Source organism: Coregonus lavaretus, assembly GCF_964263955.1.
Source record: "Coregonus lavaretus genome assembly, chromosome: 28".
Taxonomy (NCBI): Eukaryota; Metazoa; Chordata; class Actinopteri; order Salmoniformes; family Salmonidae; genus Coregonus; species Coregonus lavaretus.
Genome location: NC_140015.1, coordinates 3,077,003 through 3,097,380, shown reverse-complemented (window position 1 = coordinate 3,097,380; position 20,378 = coordinate 3,077,003). Strand labels below are relative to the sequence as shown.

Here is a 20,378-nt window from a genome sequence, read left to right as displayed (position 1 = left end):
TTCATGCCTAGAAGAACCTCCAGGCTTCCGTCATAACAGTCCATTTTGTTCCGTCATAACAGTCCATTTTGAATGACCCACCCCCGAAAAAAAATTAGGGGCAGTTTGGTAAAACTAATCCCATCCGAATCATCTACTGGAAAAACGGACATGCTGGGGTAATAATTACATAGCCGACGTGCGAATAGGGGCTTATGAACCATTTATGTGTGATGTTTTCTGAATGCATTGTAGCCAATATGTTATAGCAAGATTGGGTGATGCGCCATGGGTGGCATAGAGTTTACTATTAAAGATTAGTGGTTCAAATCAGTATACTGATCATTCACCAAAATGCTTGTGTTTATACCTTTAAATAAATCTAAAAGAACAAGATTCCTTCTCAATTTCACCTTCACTCTTGCACAGAAAATAAGAGTTCTGGTGGCATTTGAGGTTGAGTTTAAAACTTTATTTTTGTATGATTTTTCCATTTTTTTAATAGTTTCATTATTTATTAATGGTTACCTGTAAAAGGAGAAAGGGAGATGGGGAGGAGGTCAAAGGAAGTAGGTAGGGGTTAAAAGGGAGCAAGTTTCATTGTGATAAGTCCTATAACTCTCTGCAGAGTCGCTTCAGTCTACTGTGAGACGATGCTTTCGCCATGTCAATCCTCTCAACTTAAAAATGGAACCAGCTAGCGAGGACGACTCAGTCTTTCTAGGCTTTCATAAAAACAAAAGAAATTATTATTTTTCTCTGTCCCAAACAGAGTAGCAGAACGGGAGCCTTTGACGGGCTCTTTCTCTTATTCTCTCTCGCGCTCTCTTTAACTAAAAGAACTCTGGGTAAAAAACTGGAAAAAAAACAAGTTGCTTATTTTGTGGGCGAGAGGAGAGGGAAGTGTGGCGGCGGTGGTTCCAGAAGGGGGCTTCAGTTCTCAGACCAGTTTAGCCGATCAGAGAACAACTTGATTGTGTCCCTCAACGGGATTGGGTCAGTCATGAAGACTCAGGGAGGGATTGGGGGCCTCAGCTTCCTGTCCTCAGCTCCCCTCCCCCTCTTCCATCCTCTGTGGTCCTCTAGGTGTAGGTAGGGGTGTCAGTTTCCAGGGGGGTGGAAGGAGAGCTGCTGGGTGGGGTGAGCCTGCACCTGTACTGCTAGAACACAGAACAACAGTCACTGACGAAGATCTGGAAATGTAAAGCTAATTTATATTGGAGATGTGTAGCTGCAATACTTTAATTTACTTACCCTGTGGGTGTTGGATGTAGTAGTGTTGGTGCGCCCCCTGCTGGGGGGGTGGGCCATGCTGCTGGGCGGAGCCTGGGCCTTGCTGTGGGGGCGGGGCGTAGTGCAGCATCATCTGGGGCGGGCCGTGGCCTCCTTGGTGGTGGGGGCCAGACATACCTTGGGCAACGTGGGCCTGGAGCGAGAGGGGGCGAGATGGTGTCATTTCTAACAACCATATTTAATTCAAGAATAGTGGTCTACAGACTAGAGATGGAGATGGAAAGATTGAGCGCAACGCAGTACGTAAATGTTTTACGTCACAAAATGGGTGGCTCCTTGTAGAACGTAGCTACAAATCTGACTACGAAGAGTTCATTGTGGGGCCAGCATTAACCTCTATGGGATTGGTGTCCTGTATACGGGACGGTTGAGCTAACGTGCGCTAATGTGATTAACATGACTGTTGTAAGTAACAGCAAACTTTCCAGGACATAGACATGTCTTACATGGGCACAAAGCTTAAATTATTGTTAATCTAACTGCACTGTCCAATTTACAGTAGCTATTACAGTGAGAAAATACCATGCTATTGTTTGAGGAAAGTGCACAACAACAAAAAACTTATCACAGCAACTGGTTTGATACATTCACCTCTGAAGATAAATAATGTACTTATATTCAGTAATCTTGCTCTGATTTTTCATCCTAAAGGTCCCAGACATAAAATGTAGCATCATTTTGTTTGATAAAATAAATGTGTATATTCAAATGTAGGAACTGGGTTCTACAGTTTGAACCCATGCCGTCTCTGGCTCCACAGCCACCCCGTGTGAAAATTAGTGTATAAGCTAATGATCCATCATGTATGACATTCCTGGGAGTGTGTTAACTTACATTTTGTATTACCATATAATTTTGGTTTGTTCTCTATAGTTATGTACTTGAAAATGTATCAATCGACCAATTTGGCACATTTGGGCAGACTTGATACAAAATAGTCCAGTATTGCAATGCTTCACTGGATCAATCTGAAAAATGTGTACACACTGCTGCCATCTAGTGGCCAAAATCTAAACTGCGCCTAAACTGCAATATTATATTATGGCCTTTCGCTTGCATTTCAAAGATTATAAAATAAATAGAAAACGCATGTTTTTTGTTTGTATTATCTTTAACCAGATCTAATGTGTTATATTCCCCTACATTAATTTCACACTTCCACAAACTTCAAAGTGTTTCCTTTCAAATGGTATCAAGAATATGCATATCCTTGCTTCAGGTCCTGAGCTACAGGCAGTTAGATTTGGGTATGTCATTTTAGGCGAAAATGGGAAAAAAGGGTCCAATCCTTAAGAGGTTAATAGAACACTGCTAACCGACCCCGACAGGCCTGATTAAGATCATGACATGGTGTCAAAAGTGCTTCAACATACAATATAAAGACAGGAGAGATTATTTCACAGAATATAATGTTCCTTGAGCTGTCAAGAGTTTAGAGTGACCAAAAGTAGCTAGCAGCTAACTGCTCTCTCGTGTCTCGTCATTGAGCAGAGCAGCCCCAGCTGAGCCGTAGCTATCAATACCCAGACTTAGAGCCACCGTAAGCAAAGCGAGCTGCGCATAGGGAGCAAGTGACAGGAGCAGCTAATGGATTTACTAATAGAGGAAGTTATTTTGGGCAGGGCCTTAAATTTGGCAGAAGCAATCGGCCTGGGTAGGGCCTGAACGTCGCAGGCATGGGTAGGGCTCGGGCTTAAAGTTCATGCCAGTGCAGGGCTCTACAGTGTTGTGTAGGCAATGAAACTGTTGCTTGGTTTCTTGATCTGATCTACATAGGCTATGCAAAGCAGCATGTTGCATTGATAACCAACTATAATCTCAGTGCCTGTTTAAACAAAACCCAAACATTGTTGCCTTATTAGAATCCCCACAAAAAGGTATTTTGTTGAGAAGTAATAACTGTGATTCCAGGATATTTTGAAACAGTAAAAACAGCTAGTAGCCATGTGCCTTTTCTCCGTGATATGACACTATTTTTAGCTGATATGGGAGCAAATACATTGAAGCAGCATATCAAATTGAGATACTGTTGTAGGTTACACTGGCAAGTATAACAATATTTGCCATGGCACATTATATTTAACTATACATCTGATTATTTGACAAGGAGATGTGGTAAGCTAAAAAGGCTAGCTAGCGTCCTGTTTTTAGCCAGGTTAAAGCCAGCTAGTTACTATTAGCAAGGGAAGACTAACGTAACTCTCACCACAAATGAGAAGACTTGTGAATGGCAGTCTAGGAAACACGGACCGGCGAGGGCATCATGTTAGTGGTCCTCTGTAGCTCAGCTGGTAGAGCACGGCGCTTTAAACGCCAAGGTAGTGGGTTCGATCCCCGGGACCACCCATACACAGAAATGTATGCACGCATGACTGTAAGTCGCTTTGGATAAAAGCGTCTGCTAAATGGCATATTATTATTATTATTATTATTATTATTATGTTACCAACAGGTTTCCGCTGATCCCAAAAAAAAAAAAAATAAAAAAAAAATCGGACTCCACCCACACGCGTAGATCAACGGAGTGAAGCTTGTATCGGCTTACGTAATTTAAACAAATAGACTTCTGACTTGTGCTACATCTGATATTGTCACATTATTGTTTGACTTAGTATCATTGTTCGCTTAGATCTGTTACATTCAACTCTCCAGAGAGAGAGAGGAGAGAGTATGTGGGCTGTCGGTCCAGAGTAGCCTGGTGTTTATTACCTGTGTGAGCTGTCCCAGACCTGGGTAGTGTTGGGCCATGGGCTGGTGGGTGGGCAGGCTGTAGCCCTGCATGGGGTAAGAGGCCTGGGGAGAGCTGTGGCCAGGGGGCATGTTAGGGGGTGTGGGCGCTGACAGGGGCCCAGAGTGGTACATGGACTGGGGCTGGGGGCCTCCCTGGCCCGACTGAAGGGAGGAAAAGAAGTGTGTTAGGAAATCACATACATGTGATAACAACAATGAGACAAACATACTCTATATTCTCACACGCACAGTAATCTAAAAACAGGCTGGTCAGGATAAATAGGCAGTGTTTTAGCCAGCCAAATAGAAAAAGTAGCCAGCCAGGTGCCTCTCGAAGGAGCTCAATTTTGGTGGCCTATGGTACATTCTATCTACATAGGCTATGCAAAGCAGCATGTTGCATTGATCGTCCTCTGTAGCTCAGCTGGTAGAGCACGGCGCTTGTAACGCCAAGGTAGTGGGTTCGATCCCCGTGACCACCCATACACAAAAATTAAAAAAATAAAAAAATATGCACGCATGACTGTAAGTCACTTTGGATAAAAGCGTCTGCTAAATGGCATATTATTATAATTATTATTATAATTCTAATGCCATGATTCCATCTGAAATACTCAGCAAAATTATTGAAAACTATTGAGTTTACCTCCCAGATGGAAAAATGTGTTGTATTGTGTAGAAAGACTACTTCACAATTTAAATTACAGAAAATGTATGAATTCAGTTTGTTAATTGGATATCTACATGATCCGGACTATTTTCTAAGTAAGGGAACATTAAACTTTAAACATTTTGCGTCTTGAGATTAGTCGTATTAACGGTTTTACTGCAAGATATGAATTGTCAGAAAGATGTTTGTTTTTCAAATTATATATTTGATTAAAAACTGAAAAATTAAGTAAATAGCCCACATTATCTTAAAATTAATTAAAAGGTCAAATCACTTTTGTAATCCTGGTCCTGGGGACCCAAAGGGGTGCACATTTTTGTTTTTTGCCCTAGCACTACACAGCTGACTCAAATGATCGACTAATCATCATCTTTGATGATTTGAATCCATACATTTAGTTGATTCCTTCCTAAGGTCAATACATTTCTGAATATTGTTGAATTCTGTTTTAATGCCTGGATTCCATGAGGGCCCTAATTATCATATTTGGACCAGAATGAGGCTCCCCACTACCTATTGCTGCGGTGAAGATTCACCATCTTCGTCGAATGTTTTCATAATATATCAGCAGATAACCGCCCAAAAGCCCAGGCCTACCAATAGCCTATGCAAATTAGGGAGCCAAATGAATGGCTTTCTCACCGATGCGATTCGGTAGTATACACTGACAGACAAGAGTCTCTCACTTTTTTTTCTTCAAGAAGCTAATGATACTCTGTGGCTGAGTCATGCTCTCTGGTGAACTATTTTATTTAGACAGGAGTAATTATATAATTTTGGCAAAACATCAATGTAGAGTAAGCCAGACATCCGAACAGTACACTGTGCACCCACCAACTTTCCTTTCCAATTCGCAAGTGGCTGAAACCAGAAATATGTATATAATAATGCACGTCTCCGCCCTAACAATGGGAGTTGTTGTACCAAAGGCGGGAATAGAGTACCACTGTATGAGTCATAATACCCCAAAAACCTAGCGGTCAAACAGGGAAATGGTTCCTATAGTTTTTCCACCATTCATTTTCCCCATAGGTTTTATTTTATTTTTTAGAAACACTTAAAATATGGGCTGTGTTTTGTTTTGATAACTGAATTTCTCTAGGACAAGGTTACTTTTTTATCAATATATTTGCCTGTATTTACCCCCACCAAAATGAAATGCTAATGTGGCTATCATAAAGAACTACAAATGCCATGTTCTGGTTGAGACTGCTGAATGGAGGCAACGGTAAGAATCTCTGGATTAACTATCTAATGTGAGCTAAATGTAGTAATTAATAAATTGGCTACATTTCTTTAAATGGACAATTCTGTTAACTGTCTTGTGCAAGTTTTACATTGACACAATACCTGTTAGCAAAGTTTGCTTTGCTTGCAGGGATTTGTAGTCTTGCACGATGTCTACTTTTATGCTAATTAGCATGTTTGAATCAGAGTAAATAGAGCTGAATATATTGATAAAAGTCACCTTGTCTGAGAGAAAAGTTACGCCAGGTTAAGCAAAAGAAAAACAATTGGAACCATTTCCCTGTTTGACCGCTAGGTTTTATGGGTATTATGACACCTCCACTGTGGGGCTCTATGCAGGCGACAACACATACCGAGACAGAGGGGCGCCGTTTCGCTCGCTTGGATGCTATATCTGAGATAGATGTGTCTTTCTGTCGTCGCACGTCTCGGTCAAATAAATAATCAATATTTCAATATTTTATTTGGACGGGCAAGGAGGTACGGGGTCGGGTCGGCCAGGCCCTCTAAGGCCCGCCCATAACACCGGCCCTGACTGTAATCCAAACATCTGAACAGGTTCTCTTTTCATTCAAAATCTCTCTCGAGCTGCCAGTTCTGGTTATAGACCACACATACACAACCCATAGAGATGTATAAAGGGCACACTTTCCACTAGACGGGAAAACCCTCTATGGGCTTTGCTATCACAGAAGCGATCAATAGCAAAGATCAGAGGTGCGCCCTCTATACACTTCTATGGACAGCAGCAGTTATGACGTCTCTCTAAAACAGCCTTTCTCCACTTGCTCGAGAACTAAATGAGGGAAGAAGTCAAGATCGGATCATGGAAACACGTCCCCGATTCTGAAAGTAACGCACACGTTTTTTTGGACAAAGTAACTAATAATATTACCTAATTTGAAAAAGTTACGCGTAAAAAGATAACTCATAAAAGCGCCGTACTACTATGGCTGACCCTGTAAAACAACACATTTTACTGCACCTATCCGGTGTATGTGACAAAACATACATGCATATACACACACACAATGCTGGGCTATTTGGTTTACCTGTCCGTGCCCAGGGCTGGGGGCAGTGTGCTGGGGAGGGGGCTGGCTCCCAGTGGGAGTGCTGGAGGGCTGGGGAGGGTGCATGGAGCTAGAATGGTGGGAGAACTGCTGGGGGGCTAAGAGACAGATGGAAGACTAACGTGAACCATGTATGTGGATTCAAACATAATTTACAAACCAAAGAGCCTTGAACAATGACAGTCTTAGAAGAAATGAATTGTATTGATATGAATGTCTGTTAGCAGGACGTTGTCCTGTACACGACTACAATGAAGTCTTGCTCAGTGTACTTTTAAACAGACGTTATCTTACCATACATGGCCTGTTGTGGTCCCGGGGGCCCCTCGGTCTGTCCGGGGTACTGGGGGCCTGGGGGGCCCAGAGCCTGGGGGTGGCCCGCCTGAGTCAACATCCTGGCCCCACCCTGCAGCATGGAGTACACCGGCTAGCACGGGGGGGGGGGGGGGGAGACGAGCGAGAAAGAGAAATAGGGAGAGGAGAAAGAACGAGAGAAGGGGAGAGAAGAGAGGAAGAAAGAAATAAAGAAAAAGAGTGAAAAAAGGGAATCAGAAAATGTTATTGAAACAAAACCTCCATCCACAACACACATTGTTGGTCTCCGGGCCTATGCTGTTATAAGCGTGGACAAGTATTAGCGCCAGCACCACTAGCACAATAGCTATCTGTCCAGGGTAGTGGGGCATGGCCTGGTTAGCATTAGCAACATTAGCATGGTAGTTTGCTTCCTGTCCGGGGTAGTGGGGCATGGCCTGGTTAGCATTAGCAACATTAGCATGGTAGTTTGCTTCCTGTCCGGGGTAGTGGGGCATGGCCTGGTTAGCATTAGCAACATTAGCATGGTAGTTAGCTACCTGTCCGGGGTAGTGGGGCATGCCCTGGATGACCTGACTGTACTGTAGGTAGGCCTGGGGGTAGGGGGAGGCCACCAGGGGAGGGCCTGCTGCAGACGCTGCAGCCTGGAGCATCTGGGGCTGAGAAGAGCCGTGGTGGTCCGGACGAGGGCCTACCACCTGGCCTGGGAGGGGGGAGAGGGTTATTAACATACTGATCATTGTGGTCATAACTTTAATCTAGTTCTTTACTTGTTGATTTCAAATGTTCCCGAGTTGCTAAATTAAAAGAGCGTAACATTGAATAGAGAGAGAACGGTTATGACAGTGTTGCAACCAACCTATTGATTAGGTAACAGAATGGTGTGAGTGTGTATACCTTTAGCTCTGGGATATTTCCCCTGCTGGACTGTAGACATGGTGTACTGATACATCTGGGGAGCCTGGGAAACAAAGGACAGTTAGACCCCAACCTCAAATGTATACACCCCAGACACACTAATGCTTATTTTTCAGAGACAGAAGTCACACACACACACACACAGCCTCAGTCCTAGTCATACCTGTACAGAGTGTCCCTGTAGCTGTACGGGGGAGAGGTAGGACAGGTAGGGGGTGCTGTAGATGGCCTGTTGTCCCGGGGGGGGCTGGAGCACCACGGAGGGGCTGGGAGGAGTGGGCCGCGGGGGGGTGGGGGCTGGGGACGGCTTCACCTGGGGAGGAGAGAACGCGCACAGTTTAGGTTGATTTGTGAGATAATGTGAGTTTAGTTGAACAAATCACGCACACAGTTACATTTGGTGTGCGAGTATGTGTCTGAATATATAGTTGGACTCCTGGCCAAACAGGTTGTTGTGAGAGAGAATTTGTTCTCAACTACTTTCCTGTGTGTGTGTGTGTGTGCGCGTGTGTGTGTGACAGACCAGGGTCATGGGTGCCTTGAAGACGAACTCTTTGGCGTTGGGGTTCAGCGTAGACTTCTTCACCTGACTAAAAAACACACAGGAGAGCGAGATGAGTACTCCAAATCATCTTTCAAATCCCTTTTCCATACATCCATTCTCATACATCCTCAACATGGCCACTACCATGCCCACCTGAGCTTGGGGCTCACTTTTGACTTAATGTATCAACATATTTGTTATATACGGTATTGTACAAATCCATACCGGTATGTGGATTCATATCGGTATTCATGATATATCGCCCAGCCCTAGCATAATACCTACAGAAAGGTGTGTCAACACATCTTATCAACACTAGGGGTGTAACGGTACACTTATTCGTACCAAACCGGTCGGTACAAGGACCTCAGTTCAGTCCGCACTGTGAACCCGAATGGATTGTAGGCCTATGCCTCGAGTAAATCTGAGCTGAAAAAACATTGTAGGCTATTCTGTTAAAACAACTAGAGCCTATGCACATGTTGTAATCCAAATTATAATCTTAACTGGCGCATTTCAAACTGTCCTTTTGTGAGGCACAGTCTGGAACTAGTTCTGTACGATGGCGAGTGGTGGGGTCGATAAACCAGAATTGGAGGATCCTCCATCGTCATTCAAATCTCCAGTTTCGGAACATTTTGGCTTCCCAGCAGACTACAACGGCAATGGACAGAGAGTTGTGGATAAAACGTTAATGGTACGGTCGCCACTGCTCAATGAGAATAGCCTATAAATATGTTGACATTTACGACGGCGTCACCCCAGTATACCGGAGCAAGATGGAAACTCAAAGAAACAGCAACACATCGTCTCCCCTCTGCATTCAAGCAGCCCTTGGCAGCTGATTCTGACTGGGCCAAAGAGTTTACAAGAGCGATAGGCTTTTAAAGTGTGGTTTATAGCTGCGTTTATGCACCCATTCTCAGTGGTTGAGCATAGGGGGTTTCAGTAGAGGTTTACGAACTTCCCTCTTGCACCCATTTCAGCAAACAGGTTACTTGCTCTATATACACAAACCAGAGCATAAGTTCCCAATTAATTGGCCTATGCACCCAGTGTTGCGCTTACTTAACAGTGAGCCCATCACATTACCCCGGAGTGAGACGCGCATCTGGCACTGAAGGAGGCAGTGTTCATAATCAAGAGGGAAGTGGGAATTTACCACATACGACTGGGAACAAACCCACTTGAACGGCCCTCAAACTGGTAATTACTAGTGGGAAACTCATCTATCATCCTGAGCACCAACTTCTCCCACATGTTGACCTCTGACATCACCTACTAAGGAAATGGCCTCAATAACAGCACTTTCGGCAGTTAAATGCAACAAAACATTATTTATAAAAAGCACTATCATTTGCATGATAGCTGTACTTTTAGTTTATGGTTATAGGTTGTTGGCCATTAGCCAATCGGCATTTCGCAACGAGTTAAAATCACATGAATACATCCAACTGGTATTTACAACTTCACAACTGGTAAATTCCCGCCTCCCACATGGTTACAAACGCAGCATCGGAGTGGACATCTTGAGGCCCAACATACCAATCCGGTCACAACAGACAATGCTAGGAACATTGTGAATGCTGAACATTGTGAATGACATTACATTTTTCCTGTGACCCCACAACCTTAATACTTACCAAACCATTGGTTTGGTGAACAGTTACACCCCCTAATCAACACTACTACATATAACAGATAACCTAATACCCACAGTTAGACTTAGGAGTAGATTGTACTGCACTGAGGAATACTGTACTGTACTGTTCAAACTTACTCAGCCACACCCTCTGCTCGCTCGCCGCCCTCTTCGCTGCCAGGGGTCCTGGCTGGCTGGGGTGTCCCTGCAGCCTGCCTGTCTGGACCTGATGACTGAGAGGCGGTGTTGGGGGCTGGAGAGGGGGTAGGGGTGGTGGAGGTAGGGGTGAAGGATGACCCCTCTCCAGTCTGGGGGTCCTGGGAGGGAGTGTGGCCAGGGGCGGGTTTGGACTCGGCTGTGGTGGCGGAGTCTGATGGGGAGGGCTGGGCGGGTTCTGAGGAGGCGGGGCCAGCAGAAGGGGAGGAGCTGGGCTGGAGCTGTGGGAGAGCGCGAGAGTGTCAGAATCAGATAACATACATGGGTAACACAGGCATGCATGGACACGAGGCACACACTTACCCTGAACTCTTTGCCAAATTTCCGTAGCTCCTCCAACTGTGTTCTCTGCAGGACTGAGGGAACTGAGAGGGAGAGAGAAAATCTATTTTTCAAAAGAGGGGAAAGGACAGGGACCAGTCAAATGGAGAGAGGAAGGAAAGCTAACCTTTGCCACTCTTGCCATCCTGAGGGCTGGCTGGACCTTCAGTCCTCTCCTTAGCCGTTGAGCTCAGGATCTCATTCACTGAGAGCGAGAGAAAAAGAAAGCAAGAGACAAATGGAGAGAGATAAAGAGAGAGAGGAACAGAATTCATTAAAAATGATACACAAAAAGAACTTCAATAGATCAATAAATAACAATTCTGTAAAAAGATAGTGCAGTAATCAGCATCTTCCTCCTCACCATCCACCGTGAACAGAGGGGTGGGGCCAGAGGACTTGGGTGTTGCCGAGGCGATCGAGGAGGAGGAAGTGTCCAGGTAGATGGGGCCAGCTAGAGCGGGGTCGTCTGGTTTTGGAGAGCGAGAGACTGCGGGGAGAGAGAAGGGAAAAGGAGAGGTGAGGGATGTAAATAGTCTAGACTATGAGTCGTTGAAATGTGCCTTTCTGTGCACTTTCAGATGAGGTGGGTGTGTGTACCTGCAGGTGAGGACTGGGAGCTTGGGTTGCGCAGAGTTCTATTGCTCTGTACGGATCTCTGGGCTTTGGGGGAAGTTCTGGATGACACTGATACGCAGAAAGAGCACAATTAACACTCAATATACACAAAACCTCACACACACACTCCCTCCCTCAATATACCCAAACAGACAGAGGCCTTACCTCCGTTGACAGAAGAGCGTGAGGCATCGGCCAGAGCTTGTGGGTGAGAGATGGAGTGAGGGATCGGGTGAGAGGAGGAAGAGGAGGGGGTAGGGGTGCTGGGCTGGGCCGGGGGGCTGGCTTGGGACTGGTGGGGAGAGTAGGCGCCCCTGACGGACAGTGGGCTGCTCCTATCAGAACCCTGGGAGGGTCTCGAGGAGCCAGGGGCTCCTGTTCGATTGGGTATTGGACCAGAGGCTCCGCCCCTCAGGCTGCTGGGGGACACACCCATCTCCCTGGCCCTCTGGGGAAGAGGAATGTATTTACCCTCCCTAGAGAGAGAGAGATAAACTGAACAAAAGTATAAACGCAACATGCAACACATTTGTTTTTTTACTGAGTTACAGTTCATATAAGGAAATCAGTCAATTTAAATAAATTCATTAGGCCCTAATCTATGGATTTCACGACTGGGAATACAGATATGCATCTGTTGGTCACAGATACCTTAAATAAAAAGGTATTGTATTGTGTGACAAAACAGCACATTTTAGAGTGGCCTTTATTGTCCCCAGCACAAGGTGCACCTGTGTAATGACCGTGCTGTTTAATCAGCTTCTTGATATGCCACACCTGTCAGGTGGATGGATTATCTTGGCAAAGGAGAAATGCTCACTAACAGGGATGAAAACACATTTCTGTACTAAATGTGAGCCAAATAAGCTTCTGGTGCTCATGGAAAATGTCTGAGATCTTTTATTTCAGCTCATGACACATGGGACCAACCCTTTACATGTTGCATTTATATTTTTGTTCAGTGTATGTTAGAGTGGCGTTACGTCTGTCTGTGTAACCAACTGAGTGAGTAGCCTACATCCTCGCACAGATGCAGTTTCGCCAACTGTGTTTATGCGCCCATGTGTTGAGTCTACAACTAAGCGTGTGTATGTCTGCGATTCCCCTCCGGACTCACCTGCTCCCGGCACTGCTCTGGAATCCGGGGCTGCCCCTCTCCCTCCCCTCGTCTCTCTCTCGGACAACAGCGCTGTACTTGTCCTCCTCGCTCTTGTCGTCATTCTCCAGGTTGGTGCGGTGACGGTACTGGGGGCTGCCCTCGATCTCATTCGCCAGGCGGGCTGCGCGTGCCTCCCGCTGCCGGAAGCCATCCGAGCTGCCCCTTTCCAGGGGAACACTGAAGGGGGAGAAAGACCGAGATAAGACTTCCAAGGTCATTCAAAAACATGTGAGAGAGAGAAAGGGTGTTGTGAGTGAATAAGGCTGTGTTTACACAGGCAGCCCAATTCTGATCTTTTATTCACTAATTGGTCTTCTGAACAATCAGCTCTGAAAATGATCTGATGTGATTGGTCAAAAGACCGATTAGCGGAAAAAATATCAGAATTGGGCTGCCTGTGTAAACGCTGCCTAAGACAGAATGATACAGAGCTATATAGACAGAGCATATTTCACAATCAGAATAAGGAGCTGAGGGGAGGATACTCACGTGTACATGGAGAGGCTGGAATCATAGGTGGACGTGACGCCATATGTCTCCTCGTTAAACTTGAACATTTCGCTGGCATCCCAGCCATTAGACTGACGGAGACAGAAGAACCGTACAGTCAGTGTGTGCCTGTGTCTCACCAAGTCTGTGTGTGTGTGCGTCAGTGACCAGGATTCCATCCATCCATTTCATGGAGAGTAATTACCTGACACTTTTTTTTTTAAACTCACAACAGGCCGGATACAAACAGTACATTTGTCGTCAAAACATCCTATTGTCGACAACATCATTTTTCATCAACGTCATTTTTTGGTCTGTGAAATAGATTGCCATAATTGTGGTGGAAACGCTGTTATGTGCAACTATTGATATACAGTGGGGGAGAAAAGTATTTAGTCAGCCACCAATTGTGCATGTTCTCCCACTTAAAAAGATGAGAGGCCTGTAATTTTCATCATAGGTACACGTCAACTATGACAGACAAAATGAGAAAAGAAAATCCAGAAAATCACATTGTAGGATTTTTTATGAATTTATTTGCAAGTTATGGTGGAAAATAAGTATTTGGTCAATAACAAAAGTTTCTCAATACTTTGTTATATACCCTTTGTTGGCAATGACACAGGTCAAATGTTTTCTGTAAGTCTTCACAAGGTTTTCACACACTGTTGCTGGTATTTTGGCCCATTCCTCCATGCAGATCTCCTCTAGAGCAGTGATGTTTTGGGGCTGTCGCTGGGCAACACGGACTTTCAACTCCCTCCAAAGATTTTCTATGGGGTTGAGATCTGGAGACTGGCTAGACACTCCAGGACCTTGAAATGCTTCTTACGAAGCCACTCCTTCGTTGCCCGGGCGGTGTGTTTGGGATCATTGTCATGCTGAAAGACCCAGCCACGTTTCATCTTCAATGCCCTTGCTGATGGAAGGAGGTTTTCACTCAAAATCTCACGATACATGGCCCCATTCATTCTTTCCTTTACACGGATCAGTCGTCCTGGTCCCTTTGCAGAAAAACAGCCCCAAAGCATGATGTTTCCACCCCCATGCTTCACAGTAGGTATGGTGTTCTTTGGATGCAACTCAGCATTCTTTGTCCTCCAAACACGACGAGTTGAGTTTTTACCAAAAAGTTCTATTTTGGTTTCATCTGACCATATGACATTCTCCCAATCCTCTTCTGGATCATCCAAATGCACTCTAGCAAACTTCAGACGGGCCTGGACATGTACTGGCTTAAGCAGGGGGACACGTCTCGCACTGCAGGATTTGAGTCCCTGGCGGCGTAGTGTGTTACTGATGGTAGGCTTTGTTACTTTGGTCCCAGCTCTCTGCAGGTCATTCACTAGGTCCCCCCGTGTGGTTCTGGGATTTTTGCTCACTGTTCTTGTGATCATTTTGACCCCACAGGGTGAGATCTTGCGTGGAGCCCCAGATCAAGGGAGATTTTCAGTGGTCTTGTATGTCTTCCATTTCCTAATAATTGCTCCCACAGTTGATTTCTTCAAACCAAGCTGCTTACCTATTGCAGATTCAGTCTTCCCAGCCTGGTGCAGGTCTACAATTTTGTTTCTGGTGTCCTTTGACAGCTCTTTGGTCTTGGCCATAGTGGAGTTTGGAGTGTGACTGTTTGAGGTTGTGGACAGGTGTCTTTTATACTGATAACAAGTTCAAACAGGTGCCATTAATACAGGTAACGAGTGGAGGACAGAGGAGCCTCATAAAGAAGAAGTTACAGGTCTGTGAGAGCCAGAAATCTTGCTTGTTTGTAGGTGACCAAATACTTATTTTCCACCATAATTTGCAAATAAATTCATTAAAAATCCTACAATGTGATTTTCTGGATTTTTTTTCCTCAATTTGTCTGTCATAGTTGACGTGTACCTATGATGAAAATTACAGGCCTCTCATCTTTTTAAGTGGGAGAACTTGCACAATTGGTGGCTGACTAAATACTTTTTCCCCCCACTGTAATAACCACCATGTCGAAAAATTAACTTGGAGTCACACGATGATATGTTACGTTGTTGTAGCCTACTACCATCACGTCGTGTAAAAGCATAAAGGGTTTATAGGCAGATGAAATAAGTTATGAACTTCACATTGTGGTTAAGGGCACGTTGAGTTTCATGGACATTTCCAATCAATATTGAGGGTGTTATTTAAATGCTGGTGACATGATGATTGGTGCTTGACTGCCATTATCAAAAAATATATGTATCTTGCTCTTATCCATATCATCATATAACCCCCTGTCAACTGTATCAGCAAACTTGTCTTGAGAGCATGTACCAAAACCAGATTGGGCAAGTTTTCTATTTATCACAAAAAAAAATTGTGAATTGGATGGAAAACTAGCTACTGTGTCTATGCGCCTCACCGTGTCCGTCTCCAGGTCGAAGCCTTCTCCGTTGCTGTCCCCTCCGTCCCACCGCTGCAGCACCTTCTCCTTGTGCTCCCCGTTCACCCGCGATGAGCTGATTGCTGTATCTGTGAAAGCATCTACACACACACACACACACACACACACAATGCCCAAATTTGAAGGTATAATGTGTCATCTACTAGGGGTACATAATGATGCACGCACACACTTGGTTCACCCTCCCATCTGTCTCATTCAGTTCGACTGCTTACTTAAACACACATCCTTATCTTGAATCAGTTTCAGTCACACTGACAACGCGCTCTCTCTCACACACACACACTTACCTCTGATGGCGTAGTTGAGGTCCACATCTCGGCAAGTCATTGTGACCAGGTCGCCGGGGCTGAAGATCATGGTGTCTGTGATCTCCTCGATCCTGGGCAGGGAGGGGGGCAAGCCTCCCCCTCCGTCTCCATCCGCCTCTCCTCCCTCGCTCCGCTTGTGGACTGCGTCGACCACCAGCTCACACTGGAGTAAACACACATTAGGACCACTGAGGTTAACTGAAGAGTGACTGCAGGCAGTGGTCAATGTGACCTGGGGTGTAGTCATTATATTGATTCCATTGCAAAACACTGTCTGTTGCAAAACATTTTGCAACGGAAACCATTTACTCCAAACGTAAAACGTTTTGCAACGAAAACAAGTTTCTATTGGACAATTTCAGGTAGGTCCCTCCTGGTGTTGCATGGTATACCAAAACGTCGGTAGTTTTTCGATAATAGAACATGATAAACTGTTCGGTACTAGATTTGTGTTACTTTCGGTACTTCTGTCAAATGTGCAGAAATTTTGAGACTGTTACTTATTGTTTGCAAAACAATGTCAATATAGGCTAGAACACTTTACAATGCACGACGACACCGGTAGCTTCCAGCTATTGTAGGCCAACTTTCCTTGCTAGCTGACAGCTAAAACTAACATCAATTCACTACCCTAGTACTTTGTGAACTATAACGCAAACCATAATGCAAAATATGCTGATTTCAAAGCTGATTGACACAAAAAAATATATATTAATTATCTTATTTCGGTCTCTCTCACGTCTCTCTCCCAAAGATGATCTATTGCCTCAGCGAACTGACAGCTCCTACGGGCCGCCCCCCTCTTGCATCATGAATTACTTATTACTGGTAGACAGCGCACATTTTTATAAAATAAACTACTTCAATGCAAATGTTGATCAGTACACTAAAATAAGTCCCAAATCGAAGGGAAAAGAGAAAGAGATTGTCATCTGTAGCCCCATGAAATCAGCCAAAACAAGCTCAATAACTCAATGCGTGCACACACTCCTATTGAATATGCATTCACCTTGTTTTTGGATAGGCTACATCTTAATTTACCCAGTTTATCAATAGAGATGTAGTATCGTTTTGGTATCCATCGTGATGTATCGAGTAAACCTGGTATCGAAGTCAAAAATCTGGTATTGTGACAACACTAGTCCCTAGAGTAAACGGTAAAAGGGGTGGCAAGTAGCCTAACGGTTAAGAGCAGTGGGCCAGGAAAAAAAAGAGGACTGAGCACGCTCCCATTTTCATCGACTGGGCTTGTTGTTGTTGTTTTATTTTACTTTTTTATTAAAAAATAAATGCACTGTTGGTTAAGGGCTGTAAGTAAGCATTTCACTGTAATGTCTGCACCTGTTGTATTCGGCGCATGTGGCCAATAAAATGTGATTTGATAGTTTACTGGTTCAAATCCCAGAGCCCTTGAACAACTGCTCCCCGGGCGCTGATGACGTGAACATCGATTAAGGCAGCCCCCCGCACCTCTCTGATTCAAAGGGGTTGGGTTAAATGCGGAAGACACATTTCGGTTGAATGCATTCAGATGTGCAACTGACTATTTTTTGTAACACATCCGACTAATGAATACACCCGAGATCAAGGTGAACCTCTGACCACAACCATGTTTCTAGGAGGGGTCTATAACGTGTCTGTATGCAGAACACCCCTGTATGTCTAATACATTTACATTTCAGTCATTTAGCAGACGCTCTTATCCAGAGCAACTTACAGTTAGTGAGTGCATACATTATTTTAATTTTATTTTTCATACTGGCCCCCGTGGGAATCGAACCTACAACCCTGGCGTTGCAAACGCCATGCTCTACCAACTGAGCTACATCCCTGCCGGACATTCCCTCCCCTACCCTGGACGACGCTGGGCCAATTGTGCACCGCCCCATGGGTCTCCCGGACGCGGCCGGATACAAGGTAGAATAAAATTACCCTTGAGCTGAGGGTCTTGAAGATGCCTTCATACACATTTCCACTCTTCACTCGGACATCACAGGTGGAACCCTTGAAGGATAATAATAAAAATATATAGAATAATATGGTTATTGGTCATTTCATGAAGATATACATTAGTAGACAACTTAAATAGTGGAAAGAGTGAACATTAGGGCATAGTGTATGTGTTGCATCAAAGGTACCATGGTGGACGTACCATGGTGGACCAGGGCCTAAATGACCAAATGAACACTCACCACTACAGCGGTGAGATAGTGAAGCATCCTGGTGTTGTTGTAGACACCTTCAAATACCTGCGAGTTGCAAACAAACATGTCTGACTTCAGTATGGCATGGACCTCTATTTCAAAGCTCCAAAAATGTCACCTTACTCTACCCGCAATTTCCTTTCAACATTTTAGAGTTTTCACTTTGTACAATGGTATGGAAGCAAACAAAGAGAAAGACAACCTAGATAATGTCATCAAACGAGTACTAGGCTATGCACTGTTACATAAAACGGCTGTAGTACATGCTGGATAGCCTACATTTCATGATATGTGACTTACGGGAGAGGGCTGAGATGGAGGCTTCATTGTATTTCTTGTCCTGAATGTGAGGAGAGAACATTAGCAACAGACAAGACAAATGGGTGTAGCTGTCTTGGGGGCAAAATGCTGCAAAGCAAGAAATAGGCCGGCAGCTGCACCACTTTCAATGTAGCTAACTAACATGCAAACTTGCGAAGCATTATGGCCACGGGACATTGCGTTGATCAAATACGGACTTTTTAGCGTGTTGGTTCTCGATCTGTCATAGGACTGCATGGCTAGATGATCTAGGAGACCGGTCTATGCAGTCGTCGAGCAAAAGACTGATCACCGTCACGGATGCGTGCAGACGCCGGTGATCTACGCGTTAGTTAGCTATGACATTAGGGGGGGACAAGCTAGACCCGTAGCGGATCATGTTCTGTTCTCTATTACTGTGTCGTTCGACATTGTTTGCGAGGCTTAACGAAAACAACTGTGTTGACACAAGCTGGCTAACTGGGGTTAGCTAAAACCGAAGGTAACGCTAATGCGATTTGGCTAACAATGTAGCTAACGTTACCTAGCGGTAGCCTGCTAACGTGCAACTATTTTAACTAAAGTAATCTAGTAACTGGCTATCAATTTGGAGTAACCGGCGAGATTGTCATACGATAAAAAATCTAAACAATAGCTAGTTTAGGTACAATACAATAGTTAGCTATTTGTTGTCTAGCTAACGTTAGCTGGCAAGCTAAACAAGACAGCTAGTAAGGAGGAAACTAACTGCAAACCGGTAAATAATTTAAGAATTGCTAGATATCGAGAGACACGTTGAATACAATAAATAACAAAAGAGTGTTAATACTTTTTAGTCATGTGCATCCCTGTTACTCCGCAGTCTTGTTGATTCTGTGAAAAATCACACGACTTGACAGGCCAAACAAAACCTAAAGCAAACGCTTGAAAAAACAACAAACACACGGATAATCCCCTCCCCACAGAAAGTGAATGGGCATATTTGCGTCAATCAAATGTATCGTCTATCCCATTGGTTCGGACACCAGTCAATCATACCAATGTCGATTTAACAGACCATCTGTGGCCATTGGCCGCAACATACATCTATCATATTTACTTCGTTCCAATTTGCTTTAAACATCGAGTTAAAGCCTCCGTTTCACATGGGCACGCCCACTGTAATCCTCGTATTGACCGGTAAACCTCTATGGATATGTGGCAGATCCCCGGACTTGCTTGACGACTGTGGCCGAACATATGCTTACCTTCCAGGCACAGCTCTGTTGGTATTGTTCCCGCTGATATGAGGGGGTAAACCTGCTGGCCCTGCCGTTCCATTCGAGGTTTTTCGTCCGCCTGAACCGGGTTGTTGCTGGTGTGACACATGCCAATAATTACACCTCAAGTAACAGTTATACTGATTCAATTTGCCTTTAGTCTACTAAATAGTATTTGACATTACCAGACTGACTACCTAGCTAGTGTACAAGTAAGTCAATGAGGACACCATCGATAAAGCTCACGTTAGCTAGCCAACTTTTAGCTGCTAACAAATATCGAACAAACTAGCTAGAATTCATACAGAAAACAATACATGTAGCAGCAAGCTACCCTTGCTTAGCAACTTAATACGACTACAACTTACGTTCTGTCGACGAAAAGACATTGCCTCTTCGGAACTTGATCGAAAGCTTAGCTGGCTACTGTAGTACAGCCTTGCACGTTATAGCTAGCTCAATGGCTAGCTAGACGGGCAAGCAGTAATGTCCCTTCTGTAGCTAAAACTTTTAGCACGTAGTTTTTCGTTTCCTTTCCGTAGATATACTCTTGCGTATGGCTTACTCCGATTGCATGTCATTTGTAACTTGAATAGATTCTAAAACTCGGGGAAAACAAATTCGCCGGTTTGGCACCACAAAGATGTTGTAGTCTGCGCGTGGCTGACTG

At 44.5% G+C, this 20,378-nt stretch overlaps 1 protein-coding gene across 1 annotated transcript; it reads right to left on the bottom strand.

Annotated features, from left to right (window-relative positions):
• Positions 1-436: 436 nt before the first annotated feature.
• Positions 437-20,183, bottom strand: LOC311104289 (ataxin-2-like protein). The gene is made up of 24 exons (XM_084146089.1): positions 20,077-20,183; positions 19,697-19,803; positions 18,450-18,489; positions 18,138-18,194; positions 17,878-17,949; positions 15,925-16,108; positions 15,593-15,714; positions 13,213-13,304; positions 12,682-12,900; positions 11,730-12,040; positions 11,547-11,633; positions 11,311-11,436; positions 11,074-11,151; positions 10,929-10,990; positions 10,548-10,846; positions 8,747-8,813; positions 8,387-8,536; positions 8,203-8,266; positions 7,845-8,008; positions 7,285-7,417; positions 6,973-7,088; positions 3,982-4,164; positions 1,234-1,405; positions 437-1,139 (listed from the first exon to the last, which is right to left on the bottom strand). The coding sequence occupies exons 1-24, from the start codon at positions 20,095-20,097 to the stop codon at positions 1,081-1,083; spliced, it is 2,985 nt and encodes a 994-aa protein (XP_084002215.1). The 5' UTR covers positions 20,098-20,183; the 3' UTR covers positions 437-1,080.
• Between the last annotated feature and the right edge of the window lie 195 nt (positions 20,184-20,378).